The following is a 22,584-nucleotide window of genomic DNA, read 5'->3' on the forward strand; positions in this document are numbered from 1 at the left end:
GTCGCCACCTATTCAATTACTCGAACTTGACCAACTACAAGTATTTACATTTTTTAAATTAGAAATATTAATATTATCTGATATGAGCTGCAAATATGAGATAAAACAACTGATATACTGCTAGCCTGTGACAACTGACATAAAAAAGGCAATACAATCTATATGGATGGCTTTGTCGTGTGTCACCATCTCTGCGTAGAGCTCATACTGTCTGCTCTTCATTCTTTGTAGCTTATAAGTGTTCTACATAGTTATGTCAACACACCAATATGTAAGCGTGCCTTGAGATTTGGGTTTGACCTTTGTGGAGATGGCGCATGACGACTCATATCTCTAATACAATGACTTTATTTATAGACAGATGTTTCGGCAGCACCCACAAGCAGGCGATCGGATTGGGTATTGACAAGATTTCAGAATTGACGATCTGAAAATAGAAACAATTGCCCAACCTTAATACTGTATAGCCCAACCTTAATAAGACACTCTATGTATGGTTTCACGTCTCGCCTGGATGAGTCCCGGAACAGTATTATTGAGGATATAGTAAATCCTGGGAAGAGCGTTTTGGTTACTAAATCATTCCATACGTGCCAATTCATAGTTATGATGTCATATACAGTTCTATTATTTTACAAATGATCAGGAAAAGCTCTTGTGAATCCATGTGTACAAACTTGTGACTGGTACTATATAATAATATAATAATATATATAATACTCTCTATTATCCTCTAGTCTACAGTATGTGATTGCTCCAACATTAACACTTTACAGCAGGCCTGTATGACCATTCTTGGTAAGGATATACTCCATAGTGGCCAGTTAATCACATGTCTGTGTGCAAACCATTCCTGGTCAAATGAGTGGAGAATGATAAGGCTCACCTTGTAAGTGACTGCATTTAACTATTTCAAGTCAGGGCCGGCCCGCCCATTAGGCAGAGTAGGCAGTTGCCTAGGGCGCCACTAGGAGGCTCTAGGTGGCGCTGTGGCAGAAAACGGTGGCGCGGTGGGGATTTTTTTTGCCTAGGGCGCCAAATTGCCTAGCACCGGCCCTGTTTCAAGTCTCCCACTGATAGAAGAGATTCATGCAAAAAGTCATCAAGCATGGTCATGTGACAGATTCTATTGAACCACGTACAGTATGACCTCAACTCTGCTGACCTAGTTACAGTACCTTATCATGTAGGCTATTCCTTGTCGTACCTGAATGACATTTCCATACTGGATGACTGATCCCAGCAGCTTACGGTTCTCAGAGTCATTCTGCTTCTTCTCCAAATCGGCAGCATGCTGAGAACAGGAGATGGAGACATTAGAATACAGTGACCCATAATACTCAAACCAGCAGCATTTGAAGTTGAATTCCGGGACCCCAATCCCACCCCAGCAGCAAGAAAGTAACTTTTCTCAGATTTTCTTGCACTACAAACCATGCTACCAACATGATGTAGCAGCCATCGTTGCTCGAGGGCAATCAGATCATCGGGAGTTGTTGGGCCTGGTGATTTACTCGCATTTGCCACTGGCAAACGGATTAAATGCTATGCTAACTAGCAGAGTTCCCCGCTTTTGTCCTGCCCTGGTCAAAGATTTCAATAGCGTTCTATGTAGAGTGTCCCCAACCATGGTAAAGATGCCAGCATTACGTAAACCATGGTGCAAATAGATAAAAAAATATATATTAATTTGGCCCTCAGGTTCGAGAGCTTATATGTAAACAGATCTCCTATACAGTCAATTATACTGATAGATATTCTGTTTACCAGTAGTGCATTATAAAAATGGAAAGGTAGAGAAACTATAGCATAAGTTATACAATAATTTCTCTACCTTTGTGTTATACTGTATAACACACACTCACATGGAGTTTGTTGAGGAGCACTGCGTCTGTGGTATTGTTTCCTCCTGGCTTGGCTGCTTTCCAGAACTGTTTCTGTGCAGAGTATCTGTTCATGGGACACAACTTGAAAAGGCAGTCTGGAAGGGGGAAATGGGGGGGAAAAGAAAAAAAAGGAGCCAGAAAGGTGAGCTGCAAAGACCAAATATTTGAAATTGCAAAATTAACTGAGGAATGACAGGAATGAGACAGGAATGATTAGAATTGGTAATACCCACATGGCATTGGATCTGTTTACCTCTGCCAGACTGGACGTTATGTTTTCAAACCTGTCTGTTTGGTGACGCACGCTGCCAGCAGGCAAAGGAATTCCAAACTAGAATTTCTTCTTTTCAAACCAGTCAATGACAACTATGTTATACAAAGAAGTAGAGCTACTGGTATTCCTCAAACCACCGGTGCTCATGGAAGGGAATAATATTCAGGAGAAAGGAAAATAAATCCAGGTCGAGGCACTCAATGTGGATTTTATAAGTAAAAGGCCTTTATTATATTTGGGCTAGAGAAATTAAAATACACCAGCAGGTGTATTTTAATATCTCTAGCCCATATACATAATTTTCCCTCACTCCTGACAGCTGTCAAAGCTATTTTTTGTGAATTCATTATCTCAGACAAACCAGGCTATGGGATACATGGCGGCACGGCTATATAGAGTGGAACTAGCCAATCGGGTGCACGCTGTCCGTCTGCAGGGTTGCACTGCTCATGGGACGGCCTTGCACGCCGTGCAGGAACCTATTTGACCAGGAGCACGTGCAGGCACACGCAGAGATTTAAAACGACTTTAAATTCACACCTCAACAAAGTTTACAAAGGCTCCCGACTCACACCAGGTGGATTAACATTGGAATGAGCCTAGATGCATATCAATTGTCCATTGTGTAACCTGTAGTGTAGGTGTTACGCGACGTGCGCGTCACGTCATTAAAATAGAGTGCAACCACGTTTCAATTCAGCATTGCAACACTGTCATATGGGATCTACTACTACTAGCCAATTGCAGTGCTCCTGTCCTTCTGGCACAAGCTGGCTCCGCACTGAAACATCAAACATATCGAACGTCATAATCCTTGCATGTAAAAAAAGATATATTTCAGCGAGTTACTCGCTTAGTTATACTCAACACAACATTGTTGTGGTGAAGTAGTGTTGGTCTCATTGGTGAAGTTTATAAAGATCTCTCTGTCTCTTCCACATAGCGCCTACAACAGTAGGCGCTATGTGGTTACTGACATAGCGCCCTCTCTCTCTGAGTCATCACAGAGAGAGGGAGGGAGGGAGAAAGAGACACAGAGAGAATGACATCATTCAGTTTAAGCCCATGTCTGATTAACACCAACAATACATTTATAAAAGTTTCTCGTTTCGAAGGTTATGTAACCGACCAATGTTTAACATCTAACTACCAAGTATTATTCTGATTATAATCCGTTCCCACTGTGTTTAATCTGGATGGGGAACACTGTACATCTTGACCATACCCATGTCTTCCTGTGAATGTGGCTATCTGCTACCTATGGGGGACCTGGTAGGCTACGACAGGAGTAATAAATAGCAGCTGTGGCGTGTTCTGGCGATAACAGGGCCAACTGCATGGCGTCTAGGGCTTAGCTGTCAGGAGGTGCTTGGGGGAGAGAGGGATGGAAGGTGGAACTGGAGTAAGAGAGGAGGAAAGGAGGAGAGGAGGCCAGGGATCAATGGAGAAAATAGGTCAGTGGGAGAGCAGAAATGCGTCTGTGTATTAGAAAACTGGAGCGAGTCGAGTTGAGTGGAGAGGATGAAAGGTTAATGATCCAATGGAGCACAGAACAGAAGAGAGATGAAGTGATTTGTTGATGATGATAAACTTGTATGTAATAATAGGTCTACTTACAATTAAAGGACGACTTCACCGATTTTCAAACTACATTCATATAATTGGTCCTCACTAATGCTCATGATAAAATGGTCAAAAAAAATCTACTCGGATTGTGTCTCAGAGGAGGGCTGTGGACAGTTCAGAGTCCTGTCTACCAGTGACATCATCAATGGGGAATCCAAGCTAATAGAAACTGCTGGCTTTCTATTCCTGGAAAGTTGCAATGCAATAAAAGAAGCCATCGTTCTCGTGTTAATAAAAAAAAAAAAAAAAAAATTGAAATCTTGTTGGAAAAAAAAATCATGCCCAACGATGATGTCACTGGTAGACGGCTTTCTGGACTGTCCACAGCCCTCCTATGAGACACAGACCAAGTAGAAAAAAATGGTACCATTTTATCATGAGTATTAGTGAGGACCTATTATATGAAGATAGGTTGAAAATCGGTGAAGTCGTCCTTTAATGTATGAGATAATCTTCAGGTATTCAATGTAACATTAGGGCAAATCCAATAAAGCAAAGCAAAGAAGGCAACCTAGGATTGCATAGTGCAGGCAGCCTATCGCCCGCCAAAACATTGTTTTGGCCACTTGCAATATCATCAAAGCCCACCAGTGAGCCTCTGCCCACAGGTTGAGAACCACTGGTATGGTTGATCGCCTTTCATTTGAGCTGTCTGTGTGTTTCAGTTCAGACCACGTTTGTTTGTGCATTTTCAGCAGCCTCTGGAGGACACATTTGCAGACAGAGTGGCATACATATTGTACATACTAGGGGGAAAAAAGCCTTTCGGCCTGAAAATAAATAGACAGACAATCTACAAGTTCGAGCTTGTAGATCAGATATGTTCGCTGAATGTTCGCCTATTATACCCAGAATAAGGATGATAGGGTGAGAATAAGCCTCCTACTATCGTATGATCATCCAGTGCTTTGCAGGTAATGTTAAGTCAAAAAAATGCACACACACACACACACACACACACACACACACACACACACTCACACACAGTTGACAGCTTCACCTCCAACACCGACCGAGAAACAGCAGCACAAGACATCACACACAAAAAAAAAAAACTCATAATATGGGGTTGTGGTATAACAAAGTTTGAGAACCCCTGCTTTAGTTCGATTAAAATGAACCCTGGAGCGTATTCGTTTGCGCTGGTGTGAACGGTGAACACTCATAAAAACTCTGATGCGGAGTTGCGGACCAAACAAACAAACTCTGGTCTGCCAAAAAAATGGGGGTCTCGGACTCGGTTCGATCCCATGTGCACCAGAATTTGGTTCACTGTAGTGATTATCAGGGTTTTAATGTCAACAGGTCAAATACTTTAAATAGCGGTAGCTCCTTTTCCCACACTAATTACTTGTACAGCACTAAACCCACATCGCACATGTGTATGTTTGCACACACACACACACACACACACAGGCTTGATCTGAGGCAGAGCAGTCACTTTCTCTATAATTGTACCGTCCATCATCTGATTAAGTAATGATAACACACTCAGTATTTTCCAAGAATCCTCTTTATTGTCACATCACAGGTTTACAGGTGATAAAACATTGTGTGAAATTGTGTGTCTCACACGTACACACACACACACACACACACACACACACACACACACACACACACACACACACACACACACACACACACACACACACACACACACACACACACACACACACACACACACACACACACACACACACACACACACACACACACACACAGTATATTTAGATGGAGGGAGTATATAAATACGCATACACTTAACACACACACCTCCACACACACCGTCATTGCAATTACCATCTTATGGTGCTAGCCTCTCAGAGATCAGAGAGGAAGGAGCAAGGATTAGAACATAGAGCTAAGGCTCCCTGGAAACACTTTTAAATAGCTTAAGTGGGCTATTAATACTCAACAGGGATCTTAGGACTTTAGTCTTCTTGGTACACTTTCTCTCTGCCGATGGAGCTGAAGCTGAATATCTTAGAACTGTTGTTCTGGCTTCAGGCACCTGAAGTAGACGTGGGATTCACTGTGAAAGCAAAGCTAAAGGCTAAAGCCAAAACCATCCATATACCTGACTAGCAAACACAAGCTGGAGGGGCAGCAGTGTGTCTCAGCAACCCTTTCTCCTTCTGGTCACAGCTACATACAGTATATACCAAGATCAAAACCAGGCAAGAAGAGACCATCCTGTGACCAGAAGGTCAAGCGGTTGTTTCTGTTATCAGGTGTAATAACCAATGCCTTTCAATGTGTCTTTGCAATTCATTCCCTACTGTACCAGACAGTCCCACTACAAAGGGTTGAGCCTTAGATCTAAGTTCCCCAAGCTATGGTCAATAGGACAACTTATGTTTATGTTTGGGGTCTAAATTAGTACATTTTTGTAAGCATCTTTAGCAAACATAGCTTTAATATTATTAGTATTATTATTCTTTGCATCTATCTCCAAACTCACTTTTTTTAATCGAAGGTTTTGGTAAAAGTTGTGTATAAACAGCTTAATGACCACTCCAACAACTTATTTGAAAAATTCCAGTCAGGTTTTCGCCATGCCACAGCACAGAAATGTCTACGGAAAGTCACAAATGATCTTTTTGCAGCTGATAAAGGGAAATGCTGCATTTTAATCCTCCTTGATCTTATTGCTTCACTGACCGCCTTAAAGGTTTTGTAGACATATCAAGCTCTGTTCTTAAGTGGTTTACCTCTTATTTATCAGTTTCCCTGCCACACTCTAGTAATACAAATTTCCCTTTAAATTTTATTGCAGTGTGTATACTGTATATTAATGCATAAGGCACAGCAAAACTAAACAACATGCTTTTATGATAAAACTACAGAGGTCCTGAGATCCATTCCAATGTATAAGGGCCCTGAAACCTGAGGCTGATTTAGTAGTTTGTTTTCCAGTTCAAGTTAAAAACTACAGAAGTGTAAAAACATAGCAAGCTGCAAAAGGGTACAGACGGTCACACATAGTACACACATCTGAAGTGGAGTAGCCAATACATTCTGAGGCTGCGTCAATTTCCCCTGTTGTTTTGTGGATTTTGTGGGAGGATAACGACTAAAGGGTAAAAAGCCAAAAATAAAACATTCAATGGGCTATGATGATTTTAATTGTGGAGAGACCTCCTGTTTCAATAGATATACATTAATTGGGAGTTGCAGCTTGCCCTGACTAATATGGCGGCCGAGTTGACACATCCCTCCGTTGAACAGCAGCGGCCAATGCACACCCATAGCTCTGGGCACAACTAAATCAACCCACTATAATTCTATTAGCTGCAGCTGCTTTGCTTACTAACCTCCCGTGTTTTACCCTTCTGCAGTTTTAACCTGTAGACAGGAAAGCAAACTACAAAATCAGTCTAGGGTTTCATGCCCCTTAACTACAACTCGTCACATCACACGGTGTGAGCTTTTTAACAGCAAATGGGCAGAAGGGAACAGCCGATTAATTGGCTCCGATATTTGGCTTTTTTTTAAATAATCAGCTGATCTCAGCTTTCTATGTCCATAAGCATGTGCACTGGTATCTAAACAGAGGTTCATAACTTGTGGATTTGTTAGTTTGTGGGAGAAAGCTACCATCCACGGCAGTTCTGCTTGTTGTTTCTGGTTATTGTTACTGTGTCACAATGTGTTATGTTGTATTTTAATAGATGCAAAAAAATTACAATAGGTTAATCGGCCTTCTATATTCTTTAAATATTGGCATCGGCCACTGAAAAACTATAATCGGTCGATCACTATTGTTAAGTCACTATAGTGGGGATCCCGGCTGGGAATATGTCTGACCAGGGTTGCCAACCATCCCGTAAAATACGGAATCATCCGGTATTTGGAAACTAAAAGACGTGTCCCATATTGAACTGATATGGGACACACTTTGTTCCGTATTTTGGGATCGGAGAATTAATATGAATGACAGGGTGATTTATTTGTGGGGAAAAAACTAGGGTTGAAAAAAAGGTTAAAGGGTAAATTTAGCAGGCTCTAATCATGTATACTTTACATTATTTCATCATACCATACTCTGCCCGCCCGAGGTGCACCCTAGCCCTCCTACACTCCTCCAATTCTCCAAAGAATTTGGCATTGTGGAGCAGTTATAAGTAATTGAAATGAAGTAATGAAGCTACTTTTCAAATGTACATGCACCCACCCAGTGATATTTATTTTACACACAAAAAATTGTGACAAGTGGGAAAAGTGTGTATGGCCGTTTTCCCACCAAGGAGTGGTTTTGGTGCAAAACCCTCACATGATGCTACTTAGGGCAGAATTCAAATTTGTTGATTTGTTTTTACCGTTGCGGCTTGCGGGTATCCCAACTTTCAGCAGCTGTCATAGATTCCCCTAGGCCTAGGGAACTTGAATTTCAACCTTTTTGAGATGTGTTACTAGACTCCATTACAAACACATTTGTGAAAACATTTTTTGATAAGGAATTTATTCCAAGAATCTTTCTGATAATATATATATCATGCAATGTGTTATGTAAATAAACTTGACTTGAGTTACTGAATTATCTAAAAGATGTCTGATTGCCTCACGTGACTTTTACTTGAGTCATTGTCTTTCTGCTGCCAACTACATTGATGCTACACAAAGGTTTTGCATATGATTTGCACAGCTCAGTTAGACTCTGACAAGATAATATCCTCTCTTTGCATCATTCAATGGAAATGATGTGCACTATGCCCATATCCATTTCTCTAACATTCTGTTTCCAGGGGACTGATATATACTGTTTGGGCCAGCAAGTGAGAGCAATGCCCTTTACTTAATTTAATTGATACATTGATTTATTTCTGGCCTACAGTTTATTGTTAATCTGAAGTTAATTACATTCTGCTTCAGCACAATGGACACACAGTTCAGTACCTTGTGGAAACCTGTATCACGTACACGTACCTCAATCAGCTGGACAGGTATAGATTTACATTAATCAAACATTCTGTGCTCTCACTTCTTGCAATTCCGACATGGACTCTATTCCTGTGGACTGCTACCCTGATTTTACCCAAGTATTCTATTTCTGTCATTCACCCACACCCACTCACCCACACACACGTTCATTCTTCAGTCTGAAACATTATAAAACATGAACAGCTGCTCTACCTTTTGTTTCAAGAAGAAGAAAGTCACTACTCATACAGATACTGTAGAAGAAGTGATATGCAATTTTGTGAGGTCCACAAAGTTGAAGAATAGTAGGTGTTTTGTTCTCACTAATCTCTCGTCAGCCAGCTGACCTGTCCCAGAATTCATAGCATTTGAATACCTGGGGCCATAAGTATGACGGGACATGACATAAAGATTATGCTGAACATAAATCTATGCAAAGATCATCATTAAAGGATACGTGACATAAAAAGGTGCATATCTCTCCACAGACTCTGCAGGTGGTGTGCGCAGGTTTTCAAGGAATATTTCTTAGCTACAGTATCACAAGGAATCCAATAACATGTCATGATTGCAATATCAACGTTCCTCTGTTAAAAATGTGTGTATTATGCTCAACATCAGATAAGAATTGGCCCCATTATTGCCCATTATATTTGCATGAAATAGAAATGCATCCTCGGTTCAATGCACTTTACCCCTAATAAATCATTATGAATGAATTTAAGGGCTGATACATTTCTCAGAAAAACATCTGGGCGTTGCCGTCACTGTGGGTGGATGTTGGTGACAAAGCCACTGACAGCTGCTTGCAGGATACTGGCATTCATGCACTGGTCCAGTAGAGAGAGCACTACAGTCTCCTCTCCTCCCCCAGTGGCTGTGACACAAGCCTAGTGGGCACCATTCAGTTTTTTGCCATTCTTTTGAAGTCCCTTCCAACCATGTTTATTTTTCCCTCCAATGTAGTATAAATGTATTTACGGGACAAGCCAATTACACCCACTCCCTTTTTATTTTTGTTTGGTATGCCACTATAAAGCTGCCAAATAATATTGTTTATCGTTTTGTACAGCACCTCCTCAAATGTTTTCACTTCAGTCAAGTTACACTTCTTTTTCACTGTTTTCATTTTTCTTGGAAATGCATTGGGTATTAATGGGTTAATTGATTTGCATATGGTATAGAACAAATAACAAGCCAATTATTTATTTTCTACCTCCAAATTTCATTTTATATTTTTATCCATCAATAATATTTTTGATGGTAGTGAGAAGCACATCTTAAGGATTTCTAATTACCCTGGGTATTATACCTTAATACCTTGATACAAGTCAAGACTATACAGTAAATAAATTCATGCAGCAGAACTTGGATGACCAAAGAATAGTTAAAATAGCAGTAAATATTTTGTGATGAACTACTGTATATAGCAATACTGAGCTAGATACAATACAAAAAAAACATAAAATGTTGCAAAAATGTGCAAAAATGTGCAGTTGTTTGCTGTGTTGGTGAACGGCTATCTCAAAAGGTTAAAAACAGTTGGGTCCTTGTTCAGAGATCTGATAGCTTTGAGGGGACTCTTTCTGAGTCTCTCTGTGGTGGCTTTGTGGCAGTGTAGGCATTTGCCTGACTGGTAGCTGCACAAGTATGACAGGAATGACAGGAATGTGCTAAATAAAGAGCTACAATCCCATGGTAAAAAGGGTCAATTTAATTTCCAGAACCTGTTTCAAGTAAATGGAATTGACATTGAAACTCATTTTGCCTTAAAATGAATTTATCAAGACCTGGACTGGAAGTCTGCCAGCTCTTTATTTAGAAAGGACTTTCTTAAAGTATAGCAGAAAGTTCATTCACTCAAAACAGCCACTCGGAAATGTTTCTACTCACTCTTGCCAAAATATGACCATAACATTGAACAGTGTGAAACATTATTGAATAAAACAAGACTAAAGACTCTAAAAGCCCCGCTATCAGCCTCTAGAGTCCGCACTGTTCCTTACACCTAACTGGAAAATGGGCAAAGCCATGGAGTCACCAAAATCCGTACAAATATGTTATGAGATACAATTTTGATAAAGTTGATATTTTGTCAAAATATCATGGGGTCACATGGAGACACTCAAATAGTTTGGGTTCATCTTCCGGGGAGCATGAATGTACTCATCAAGTTTCATGGCAATCTGACCAGTAGAGTTTTAGATATCTTGTGGCAAGTGGGAAATTTAGCCTGGGATTTAAAAAAATGGACGGGCCAACTGACATTGGCTTCCTAAAGCCTGCATGGTTGCACATTGTGTTGCGCATCAAAAAAGTTGATCTGCAAACTACAACAACATGCCACGCTGCGACATGTTGTTAGCTTGAGCTCTGCTATTGTCGTGCAACACCAGCGCACAACTAAGAACTGTATAAATCAGGCTTTAGAGCCACACCACTAGTCAGGCTATAAATAGTGCTATTTAAAAACAATAATAATTGAAAATGGGAGAAACCTAAACTATGCCAAGACGAGACTGAAAGAGAGGCACAAAATGGGTTAATGGCGCAAACCTACTTTTCCCCCTCTGGAGAAGTTGCAGTTAAATATAGTATCACTGTTCCACAAAATACATCTGACATACTGCCGCATTACAGTATATTACCTTGAGCTTTGTACTTGCACTTCCAACTAAATAAAACCCATACACCTCACAAAATTGATTAACAATGATTCTCCCAGTGGAAAAGGTCATTATGACATAGCTTTAGCAAAGATGCTGGTTTGAAGCTTGAAAATGATGCCATGAATGCAGGTCAGCAGCTTGGAGGCTATACCGAGGCTTTAGAGGCCGGGATGTTCCTTACACCCAACTGGAAAGGGTGGCACCAGAGGAAAGGCCAATGGGTCACCAAAATCAGTATGGCTAATCTTCAGACCTGTAAACTCATGGGGGGTGAAAAAGGTTCCGGAATCAAACCGCTGTTGTGGCATCCAGGGCATATGGCTTCATGACCACCCTGGGAAATGTATAGTCAAGGCCAAATTATGGGCAAAAATGTGAAGCAGCATGTGATAGCGCCACCATGAGGCCGATTTGAAAAAATGTGAGCTGGAGGTTCTTCCTTCGCCTACTGGGAGCGTGTGTGCAAAGTTTTCACGCTGATCGGTCCAGCAGTGCCTGAGATTAGCTGCACACAGACACACAGACACACGTACTGATGTGCCGTGGCAGACCTGTCACTCTTGGTTCAATAAAACCCTAAAGTCCAGTTTATAGACGACATACACAGAAATGACCGTTTACATGCGCAAGGCATCTTTATTGACAAACAAGGGAGATTCCCTCTATACTATGTGAATAAAAGAACAGCAAATTAATGAGATTAAAACAATACGACCTGATATATCACGAAGGCAATTCGCTCCACATCAAAGTCTGCATGTAAACAAGCGTTCGGTTGAGCGCCTGGAGAATTCTGAAGTTCTTATCTATTACATTCCGTATATCAACGCTGTGGCTATTAAGGCCTGTCTTCTGACTGCACTCTATAAAGTAAAGGTTGACGGCCCAAGGTTCCACAATGGACCATCAGTACGGACAGGGCCGTTCCGGCCTGGCTGAGATAATAAATAAAGACCTGCAGTAGAGTCATAGCTCCCTAGATCAAGGGTCTTCAACAGGGTGTTCGGGACCCCTAGGGGGTCCTCAGAGATACTGCAGGGGGGCCACCAAATCTTTGTGTGATAGAATGTTTTTTCTACATTAAACACTTGATCCCTATAGCATCCCTATTCTGAGCCGAAACATTAGCCGAAAATAGCCGATCTACAGGCTCACAGAGCTTGAAGGCAAAGAGGTTTGGTGTAGGGGGGGAACAGGAGCAAATCAAGTACTAAGTATTGAGGGTTTAAGTGGTTAAATGTCTGAAATGAACAAAAAACATGAATTTACACAACACTGATGATAGTCAATGAAGCTACACACTTGTAAACAATGTAGTGGGGGGTCCTCTCTCTCAGCTAAGGGGTCCTTGGACTGAAAAACATTGAAGACCCCTGCCCTAGATCATATGCAACGTTTTCTCATCTTGGAATTTGATTAACATCAAGAGACAGAATCTTGTTTCTTCTTGAATTAATGCACATGGACCCTTCTCCAAATAACAAAACATTGGTCGGGATGGACCCTACTAGGCAATTGGCATTACAAACATTATGTGAATTAACATGGTCGGAATGATCTTTAGAATGCTGCTTAATTGACTGCCCTTATTTGCCAGTGACCTCAACGCCTTTATTGTTGTTTTGAACAGCCAGGGTCATTCATCTCTTCTGTCCTCTACTGCCTTAATCTATAAACTCTTCTGGCAATCCCTTCACTACCCGCTCAACCACAACAGTATCACTCCATCACCCCTCCAACCCCTTTCCAATCAAACCTCATGAGGCCAGAACCTGTCCCCCTGAGCCCATTGTTGTCAACTTGTCAGCATCTCTTCTAGAACATCCAGGCACTGCACTTAGTAAAGTGCTTCAAACATCCTCTCTGTAGTCAGCAAGGTTATGGTCAGCTGCTTCAATGACTTTAAGTCAGAGGCACTGACCTGAGTCATAATTTAACACATGCCGCAAACCCTGCCAACACCATCTCTTGTTCTACAGCATGTCTTTTGATTGTGAGTGACCTTGACCTTTGAAACCCAATAGTTAATGATATCTTTGGGACAGCCTACTGCTCATTCCCAGTTCAATACAATTCTCCAAAACTCTGTACATCGGGTGAAGCCGAAGCCACCAAGACAGACACAAACCATTCTGAAGTTATCTTGCTAAACCAACCACACACACACACACACACACACACACACACACACACACACACACACACACACACACACACACACACACACACACACACACACACACACACACACACACACACACACACACACACACACACACACACACACACACACACACACACACACACACTTTGAAAACCTTGATACAACAGCTTTGAAAACCTTGTACTGTTCTATCTGATAGTGTGTTATCGTTTTTTTCAAAAGGAGGTCAAGGGAATCCATGCACTGATGGCAGAAGTTTGTAATTATTCATTGTTGCAAAAGGTGGATCCATTCTTTTTTGCACCAATTTTCTGGAATAACACAGGATGTGATCTTACCTCTGAATTTCTTGGGTGGATTGTTGAGATCGCCTGTGTCTGGCTGCACAACACATCGGTCATCCACAAGCCTAGGAACAGAGACATTAGAGTTGTCAGCCAATCATCCATGACACCAGTACTCAGTGAAATAGGCCTGTCACAATTATTACATAATCGCAATTATTTGAGATATTCGCAATTATTGTTGCATAATGGTCTTGTGTGTTGAAAAATATATTTTCATCATTTTCAGAAATAGTGGAAATAGCCGATCTACAAGCTCGCAAGCTTGTTGTGAGCTTGTAGATCCGCTATTTCCACTACTATTAATGTTTTCATAAAAGTTTAAAGTTATTAAATATGTCAGTCATTTCTTTGTATTTAGGTTATTTGTCACATCTGCCCTGTGCAACTTCAAAGCCTAAAAGCCAAACAGAAATAGTTTTTTTTATTCATTATGTTCCGGTTTTCAACGACAAAAACACAATTAAATCGTAAATCGCAATTATTTGTGTGACAATTAATCGTGAAGTGAAATTTCATAATCGTGACAGCCCTGACAGTGGCCAGTGCACATCACACCAGTACACATCTCATCAGTAATTCCAACTGTGCCTACTGTCTTTTGTTTTTGTTAGTTTTTTGACTCAAAAGTTTTGAGCGTGCTACTATTGCAGGCTCTTGATCTCACTGCTTTTGAGGCACATCATAGCAAGTCAGTGAATCTACTACACCTGTGTTTCTATATGGGGGTACATGTACCCCTAGAGGTACGTGGAGGTACTACTGGGCGTGCGTGAGGGAAAGTGGAAAATGGGGAAAACTCTTGAAATGTTTAAAGCAATACAAGGCAGGTCCACAAATAACGATTTTTAGCAACCTCTGCTGGTCACTACCGTCACTGCATGTATTTAGCGTAGGCTTACATTACCCAGAATTCCATTTGTTTTCACCGGAAGGCAGAAGTGTTTCAAAAAGCGTTCTTTTAATTGTTTTATACTATCTGTGGATGGTTTCTCTTAGCCAGTGGAGCATTAGTTACCGTGAGCTGTGTTTTCCTTTGCTGTTGTTTTTCCATCTTCAAATCCTATAATGTCTTAAAAACAGCGTGAGATTCCTTTTTGTTATTAGCGCGGTAGTTCCTGGCCAAACAGGAAACCGGTGCGGTAGTTCCTGGCCAAACAGGAAACCGGTGCATTTCCGTTTCCGTTTCCCGGCTGGATGACGTCATTTTCGCGGGAAGGACGGCCTGCCACCGTTTCAATAGAAAATAGTTTATAAAAGAATCATGGATTTTTTACCAAATATATGTGAGGATTAAGGCTGTCATAATTATTACATAATCGCCTGATCGTAATTACAAGCTCACAGCGCGTCACGATGCAATACGTTGTGAGCTTATAGATGGCTATTTCACTATTTTTGAAAATGTTTGAAAGTATAATTTCTTTTTTTTCCCTAAAAATATATTTCTTTGGGCTTTTTCTGCCTTTATTTGATAGGAAAGTAGACTGACAGGAAACGGGGGGGCTGACACGCAGCAAAGGTCGAACCCGCGACATGCTGTCAGGCTGGATTACCAGCCTAGGTGCCCAGACGGTTACGCCAACCGCCCTGTTTTGGCCATAGTACATTCTTTATTTTGATTATTGGTACTTATTAAGCCATATCACCCTAGACATCTTTCACGTGCAAGGTGTCATCACCATCATTAAGGATTGATCACTAGGTATTGTGTCGTGACGTCCTCTCCTTAAAAGGGGAGCAACTGTTTATATTCACACAGATGAAGGCTGGATAGCCGAAACGTTTGTCATCTTGTCAATTTGAGGCATACTGTATGGAATAACAAATGTGGACTTTTATTTCTGAGTGCAACCCTCCATGGTTTGATTTGTTGATTATTGGTGCCGTTCATTGTCTGTCATTTCAATTAATATTTAACTAAGTTATTTGTCATATCTGCTCTGTGTAGTTTTTGTTTACAAAGCCTAAAAGGCAAACAGAAATGTAATTTGTATTTATAGGTTCTAATATTCAATGACAAAAGCACATGTTAATCACAATTATTTGTATGACAATTCATTGTCAACAAGCCTTGGGTGAGGATTTGACACAGACTATTTTCATCGAGTAGATCCATTTCTCAAACTGACAAAGTGATTTTATTAAACACCGACTACCTTAATACATGACATTAATACAGCGCTTTTTTCAAGGTACCCAAAGTTGCTTAAACTTGCCGTCCTTATTCTAGTGGAGATGAAATAGACAGTAAGTAGCCAATGCCGAGTCAAATACAACACCTCGGCAGGGTTCTACATTCAGTCTGATCAGCCTTTTCTTTTTATAGCTTATGCCGTGTGCACTGTAGTCTAAAAGCCATTGTAAAGAACTCCAGGAGGACAGCTTGTACTCTGAGAACACATTATCTTAGCTCCCATCACCCGCGTTAAGGTCACAGGTTGATTTATCTGACATGTAGAAGAGGAGAGAGCATTCAAAGTCTAGAACACAAAAATATATATAATAATAGTGTTAATGGAACTCTAAAAGTGTACAAATGGTACCAAATGGACCCTTACGGGTACAAATGGGCCCTTACTAACACTGAGGATTTTACTGTGTAGAAGGGCAAAGCATCACATGAAGCAGGTAGCAGCTTGCCTTTGCTCTCATACATACATATAGAGTACACCATCAATGTCAAGACCCTGACTGTCCTCTCTGAATCAGCTGTGGTCCAGGTGGGTAATTATACAGCCGTCTCATGGGGTCATATTCACAGATGACAACACCTTTATACCATTACGCTATTTATAGCCAGTTATGTCTTAACCCATTTAATTCGGGAACGCATCTCTGTCATTTTTTTATTTCTTTGGCGCTATGAGCTTGTAGCCTAGATGAAAATGTGTGCAAATCTTTGAATATATATTTTTTAAACATTTGTAAAATATTTTGTTCTCTCCTCTTCTACATGTCAGATAAATCAACCTGCGACCTTAACGCGGGTGATGGGAGCTAAGATAATGTGTTCCAGGGATCCCCAGAAGAAAAGATTTGAGTACAAATGTTCGCTTGAAAATATATATATATTAAAAGATTTGCAAAACGATAAAAAATAATAATAGCAGATCTACAAGTTCATAGTGTGGCACTCAGTGCCTCGCTATGAGCTTGTATATCTGCTATTTTTGAATAGCCAAAGAAATCAAAAAATGACACAGTCAGATGCTTTCCTGGTCTAAATGGGTTAAGAGTCAGGCAGGGAAGGGGGGGGGGGGTCCTAGTGATGATTAGAAGGCATAACATGACCGGATGTGCAGTTTGACAAATGAGCACTTAAAGTTGTGCACAGATTTTGTTGTCATGGCTGGTGATGCACAGCACGAGTTTAGGAAAGACTGAGGTTTTTGTCTGAATGGGGTTGGGGTTTGGGTAGGGCTGCATGATTAGGGCTAAAATGATAATAATCCTGATTATTTCTTATGTTTGTGATGTCTTTGTTGCTCATTATGCTTATCTGTATCATACTGTATCAATGGTCACATTGTATGTAATGCTCTCTGTAATTTTATTGTGCCTCTGTTAACCTGATGGATATGGAAATGGGTTGTATATATAAATGTTCTAGTTATTTACCCTTTTGTACTAGTGAGGAGGGCAAGATGCATCAGCTGCCAGATCAGGTTTAAATCAAGTGCCATGTTTCATGATTTCATAGCTGTGAAACATAAATCATGACTTATTTTTCAATGACTTGTGCAACCCTAGTTTGGGGGGGATGGGTGCATGGCATCTAGTAGTGACTGCCAACTAGTGACGTTGCATGAATCATGATTAAGAGGGAAAAAATTGCAAGATCTAAAAAGGGTGAGAGGGAGGAGAGAACACCACAGATGCTATGGTCATTTTCACCATGGGAGAAGAAAAACAAATTAGTAGAAAATAGAATGGAGGCAGGGGAGAGGAACAGGCTTCTCTGACGTAACAGGATGATATCTGTCCTACCAGACAGGCTGCCACAGCATTGTTCCATCCTTATGTACAGTATTTGCAATTGTGTCTGTGTGTGCGTGTGTGTGTGTGTGTGTGAGCGCATGCATGCGTGTGAGTGAGCAATATTAGTGAGAAGGGATGGAGTAATGTGTAGCCTACTGTATGTACCAGTTGTTGTGGTTTTAACAATCACAGCTTATACTAGGTCCCAACCTCCTGTCAACCAAAGTCCTATTCACGAAGAAAAGAAAAGGGCAACATTCACATCTCCATTGTTCATATTTACTCTTTCATCGAGATTTTTGTTTGTTTGTTCGGTTTGGCATAACTATTATTTTCAGATTAATCCAATTAAATTCATCTCAGCCTCTTCTTACAAATCCCATCCTATTTTGTTTGGCTCATATCAACCATGCCAATCATCATTTCATGGGCTACCTGTTTTATTTAGTGTTGCTGAGGCTACTGTGCGCTCCGCAAGGAGGGATAGTTATCTCCACCAGGCCCAACAGCCGGGGGTGGCAATTATGTTTTCGCCCTGTCCATCCATGTGTCTGGGTGTGTCTGTGAGCAGCCCCTGTCCCCGCTGGCCACTGAACCAATCGGTGTGAAACTTTGCACGCACGTTCGCAGGAGCCTATGCCAAGGAAAAACCTCCATCCATTTAATTTTTTTCATATCGGCCTCATGAGGGCGCTATATAACAAACCGCTTTTGGCCTGTAACTCTTGAACTGTGTGTTTCCTCGATTCCTGACGCAACTCCCCATTTCTGCCTGACTAGATTTTCCTGTCTTTCCTGTGTTTTTCTTCAAAACAGACTTTTTGCAACTACTCCTACAGATTTTGTCCAAAACAAAGTTTGAGTTGAGACCCGTCATGAGCGCGGCATTTGATCTACATCACACACACACCCCCCCCCACACACACACACACACACACACACACACACCCCCCCCCCACACACACACACACACACACACACACACACACACACACACACACACACACACACACACACACACACACACACACACACACACACACACACACACACACACACACACACACACACACACACACACACACACACAACATCCATTAATCCCCAAATTGGAATCGAACATTGAGGGGCCTCTATAGAGCGCATTCAGCGCACCGCCTGACATATTTCCCCCGCAGTCTGCTCTGCTCGTGTCCTCCTGACGGCTGCACCCCACGACTGACACAGCCCATTGCCCTGTCAGCTCTCCACAAAACCAGTGCCAGGAAGAGAGTAGGAGTCATCACAGCCCCAACACAGAAATGGGCAGACTTACCCTAAAGTGCTGATAAATCCACTGGTGGAGCCCTCAGCATACAAGGAACATATGTCCCCTATATGGAGGAAACTGGACATGGAAACCGACATGGTTCTTCACCGTTGGCTGTACCTGCAAAGTGTGTCGCAAATTATTAGTGGGACAAAGCAAATCAAATCGCAAATATATCTAGTCATCTTTCTTTCACTTTACAGACAGGCTACACAGTAAATACCACTAGAGAGCCCTCTAGTGCATAGGACACAAGAGGACTACCTGAAATGCAAGATGCAACAGGAAGTAGACACTGTTGTGTTGAGATGATATAGACCACATCAAATGGATATTCATTCACAGTTTCACACACTACCACAGCTATTCTAGTTTGTGCACACCGCACCTGGCAAGCAAGCAATTACATACTGTACACATAAAGAAAGTTTGCATAACATTTGTGTACATGTTCCAGCAGCACACACAAACTGTTAGCTGATGAATTTGAATGAAAGCGGTTGGACATTTATCAATGGTTGATCATTGTTTTGAAGCCTGGTAAAGTTTTTTTTTATAGCAACATTATAACACTAATGAGCAATGCATCCAAAGGAAATGACAGCAGCAGCAAGTGACATGCAATAATTTGGTCTGGAGTCTATAAGCATAAACATGAATGTAATGAGCACCACTTGCTGTAAGAACACATAACCTTTTGTCCTGTTATTCATCTACATTGACTTTTTTAGCTGTATGAACATTTTAAAATCCCACCCACCCACCACGCCTGGGGGGGGGGGGTTATTCCAACATTATATAATATGGGGATAGTATGCAATATTATCTAAGTTATTAAGAAGCCAAGCACATTTACATTTAGGCCACTTTAGTGAGCTGTACATGCAGGCAGGCAGAGAAGCCAGTCAGTTTAGTTAAAGCAATTTAAAGACTATAAGCACTCAACACAATACAGGTCATATATATAGTATTTAATATGTACTGAGTCCTGACTCCTAGCTTTTCCTAGATTTCCAACTTGCTGTTGACATATTATTATTATTATTCCTGAGATGGCAGTTGGACAATAACAGACGAGATGTATCATGTAGACTAGTGGTTCTCAACCAGTGGTCCGGGGACCACCAGTGGTCCTTGAGGGGGATCCAGGTGGTCCCCAGCTAAATGGTGGAGTTGGTAACCAAATGCACCCTTATAGATCTTTAACTTTTACGCTCTCAAGAGTTAATTATTGTTAAACATCTGGCATTACTTAAATAAAGAACTGTTATGTTGATCAACGTTTGCCTGTTATCTCTATGGTACCACATCAATACAGCATGGAATTGTGGAGAAAATCTTATCCAACGACAACAAAATACTCTAAGGGTTGGGTCTGAGAGTCTAAATCTCATCAAACGGTGGTCCGTGGCTCAAATGCCTATTAAATAATGGACCTTGATATGAAAAGGGTTGAAAACCACTGTTGTAGACTATTCATTGTCCCGCTCACAAAACGTGACAGTCCTCTTCTTTTCCATAAGATGCCTCCTACAGCAACGACAGCCAGGCAACAATAACAACCAGCGTGTGGGTTAACGTTAAGCTAACTTCCTTCCTTCCTTGACAGTGATGATGCTGTTCAATGACACTAGATTAGATTAAAATGCCCTACAGCAGCTGCAAAAAAGTACACAGCACGATCATACATTTACCTGGCAAAAAAAGAAGGGTTGAGATCAAAGGAAACCGTATCAACAAACGTTAGGTTCCACAGCGCTATCCTTGGTTAAATCCATGGCAGTGAAACAACTCCTTGGTAGAGAGAGAGTAGCTTAAACGGTGTTAACATCTGACAGCTGAACGTGTCGTCCTCCTCCCCTCCTCGGGTCTACAATCCGCTTCTTACCTCCTCCACATGCTCATTGGAGGAACGCCCCTTTCACTAGGATTTATACTGCAGCAGGGGTATCTGGGAAATTGTGTTTTTCATGATACAGATGCCAAAAAAAGATTCCTTCTACAGTTTATGTGCCAGATGAATTGAATAGAATAGAGCAGAGCAGAGCAGAGCAGAGTAGAGTAGAGTAGAGTAGAGTAGAGTAGAGTAGAGTAGAGTAGAGTAGAGTAGAGCAGAGCAGAGCAGAGTAGTTTATGTGCAGTTTATGTGCAGTTTATGTGCAGTTTATGTGCAGTTTATGTGCAGTTTATGATACAGTTTATGTGCTAGGTGAATATAATAGAATAGAATAGAGCAGAGCAGAGCAGAGTAGAGTAGAGTAGAGTAGAGTAGAGTAGAGTAGAGTAGAGTAGAGTAGAGTAGAGTAGAGTAGAATATGTGAATCCACGTAACATTGTAAGGTTAGTCTACATGGTTTATTTTTTGCTGTATGTTTTGTTTCATAGGCTACTTCAAATGATGCATGCCCATAATGAGCATGTCACTGGATCATCAAAAGCATGTGAGGGGAGTTTCCTGTTTTGACCAAAGCCGTTTTATTCATAACAGACACAGTCACACTTACACGCTGTCAGTTTGCCGGGTTATTGTGCTGACAACGTGTTGCTTTGCTTCACGTTGTTGATCAGCGTGTTGGTACCCATAGGCGGGGCTAGTGTGTGGGTGAAATAGGCTCTCTCTCCCTCTCTCTCCCTCCCTCCCTCTCTCTGCCTCCCTCCCTACTCGTCCTACTCTATTCCTCTCTTCCTCCCTCTCTCCTTTCCTCCCCTGGCATTACCAGCCACCCGCACGCTGACCCTGCCCATGTATGTCCAGACAGACTCACAGACACAAATAACTTGACAATTACTGTCAGTATAGAATAGATGACAATGTCAAAAGGTTCAGTATACAGTAGCTACATGCAGCCTTAAAGACAGGGTCCATGCTGCATGTGCACTTCAGTGAGATGAGAGAAAACCAGCAATTGTGAGAGTGTGCTGCTGTCGTAAACATATGATTAGTGAACATTGGCAGTCCGGTTCCTGGGTTCATCTTGCGGAGACATCAACACAGTCTGCAACCTAGTCTGTCCGGTGAATTCCTTGCCTTTGCATTCTAAACATCGTCATTCATATCCATTATAGACTGGACAGTTATCTGTTTACTCGTGGAACAATTTTGTGTCTTTTGGAGAATCCAACAAACTAACCAACCATGCTTCAAGGAAAAGAAACTTGGCTGGTATGTCTGTGGAGGAGTTTTGAAAATCTTTTAAGTTGCCCCGTTAAAATCATGTGTTGCAATGTATTTTCATCAACAAAACTTTAAACAGAGACCTCATGCAGTTTATGTGCTGTAATATTAAAGACTGTAAAACAGTAATAATATGTATTCTCAGTTTATCACACCACAGAATAATTGGTATAACCCACAAAGCCGAATGTTAATGATTTTTTTATATAAGTATAATTCGGGCAAGGGGATTA

General features: G+C 41.2%; 1 protein-coding gene across 9 annotated transcripts in view; it reads right to left on the reverse strand.

The window, feature by feature from the left end:
* Nucleotides 1–21,020, reverse strand: part of itpr1b (inositol 1,4,5-trisphosphate receptor, type 1b) — a 117,679-nt gene extending 96,659 nt beyond the window's left edge. For 8 of the 9 annotated variants that reach the window (XM_080424461.1, XM_080424465.1, XM_080424462.1 and 5 more), the window contains exons 1-5: nucleotides 20,871–21,020; nucleotides 19,183–19,296; nucleotides 13,881–13,951; nucleotides 1,866–1,981; nucleotides 1,208–1,294 (exon numbers count right to left, since the gene is read on the reverse strand). In XM_080424461.1, the coding sequence (XP_080280587.1) occupies nucleotides 1,208–1,294; nucleotides 1,866–1,981; nucleotides 13,881–13,951; nucleotides 19,183–19,274 (366 nt within the window). In that variant the 5' untranslated portion in view covers nucleotides 19,275–19,296; nucleotides 20,871–21,020. Of the gene's footprint in view, nucleotides 1–1,207; nucleotides 1,295–1,865; nucleotides 1,982–13,880; nucleotides 13,952–19,182; nucleotides 19,297–20,870 lie in introns of those variants that run through there. The other variant, XM_080424468.1, reaches the window with a different exon arrangement.
* Nucleotides 21,021–22,584: the final 1,564 nt, after the last annotated feature.

Source organism: Gymnoscopelus braueri (assembly GCF_963280865.1).
Source record: "Gymnoscopelus braueri genome assembly, chromosome: 3".
NCBI lineage: Eukaryota > Metazoa > Chordata > Actinopteri > Myctophiformes > Myctophidae > Gymnoscopelus > Gymnoscopelus braueri.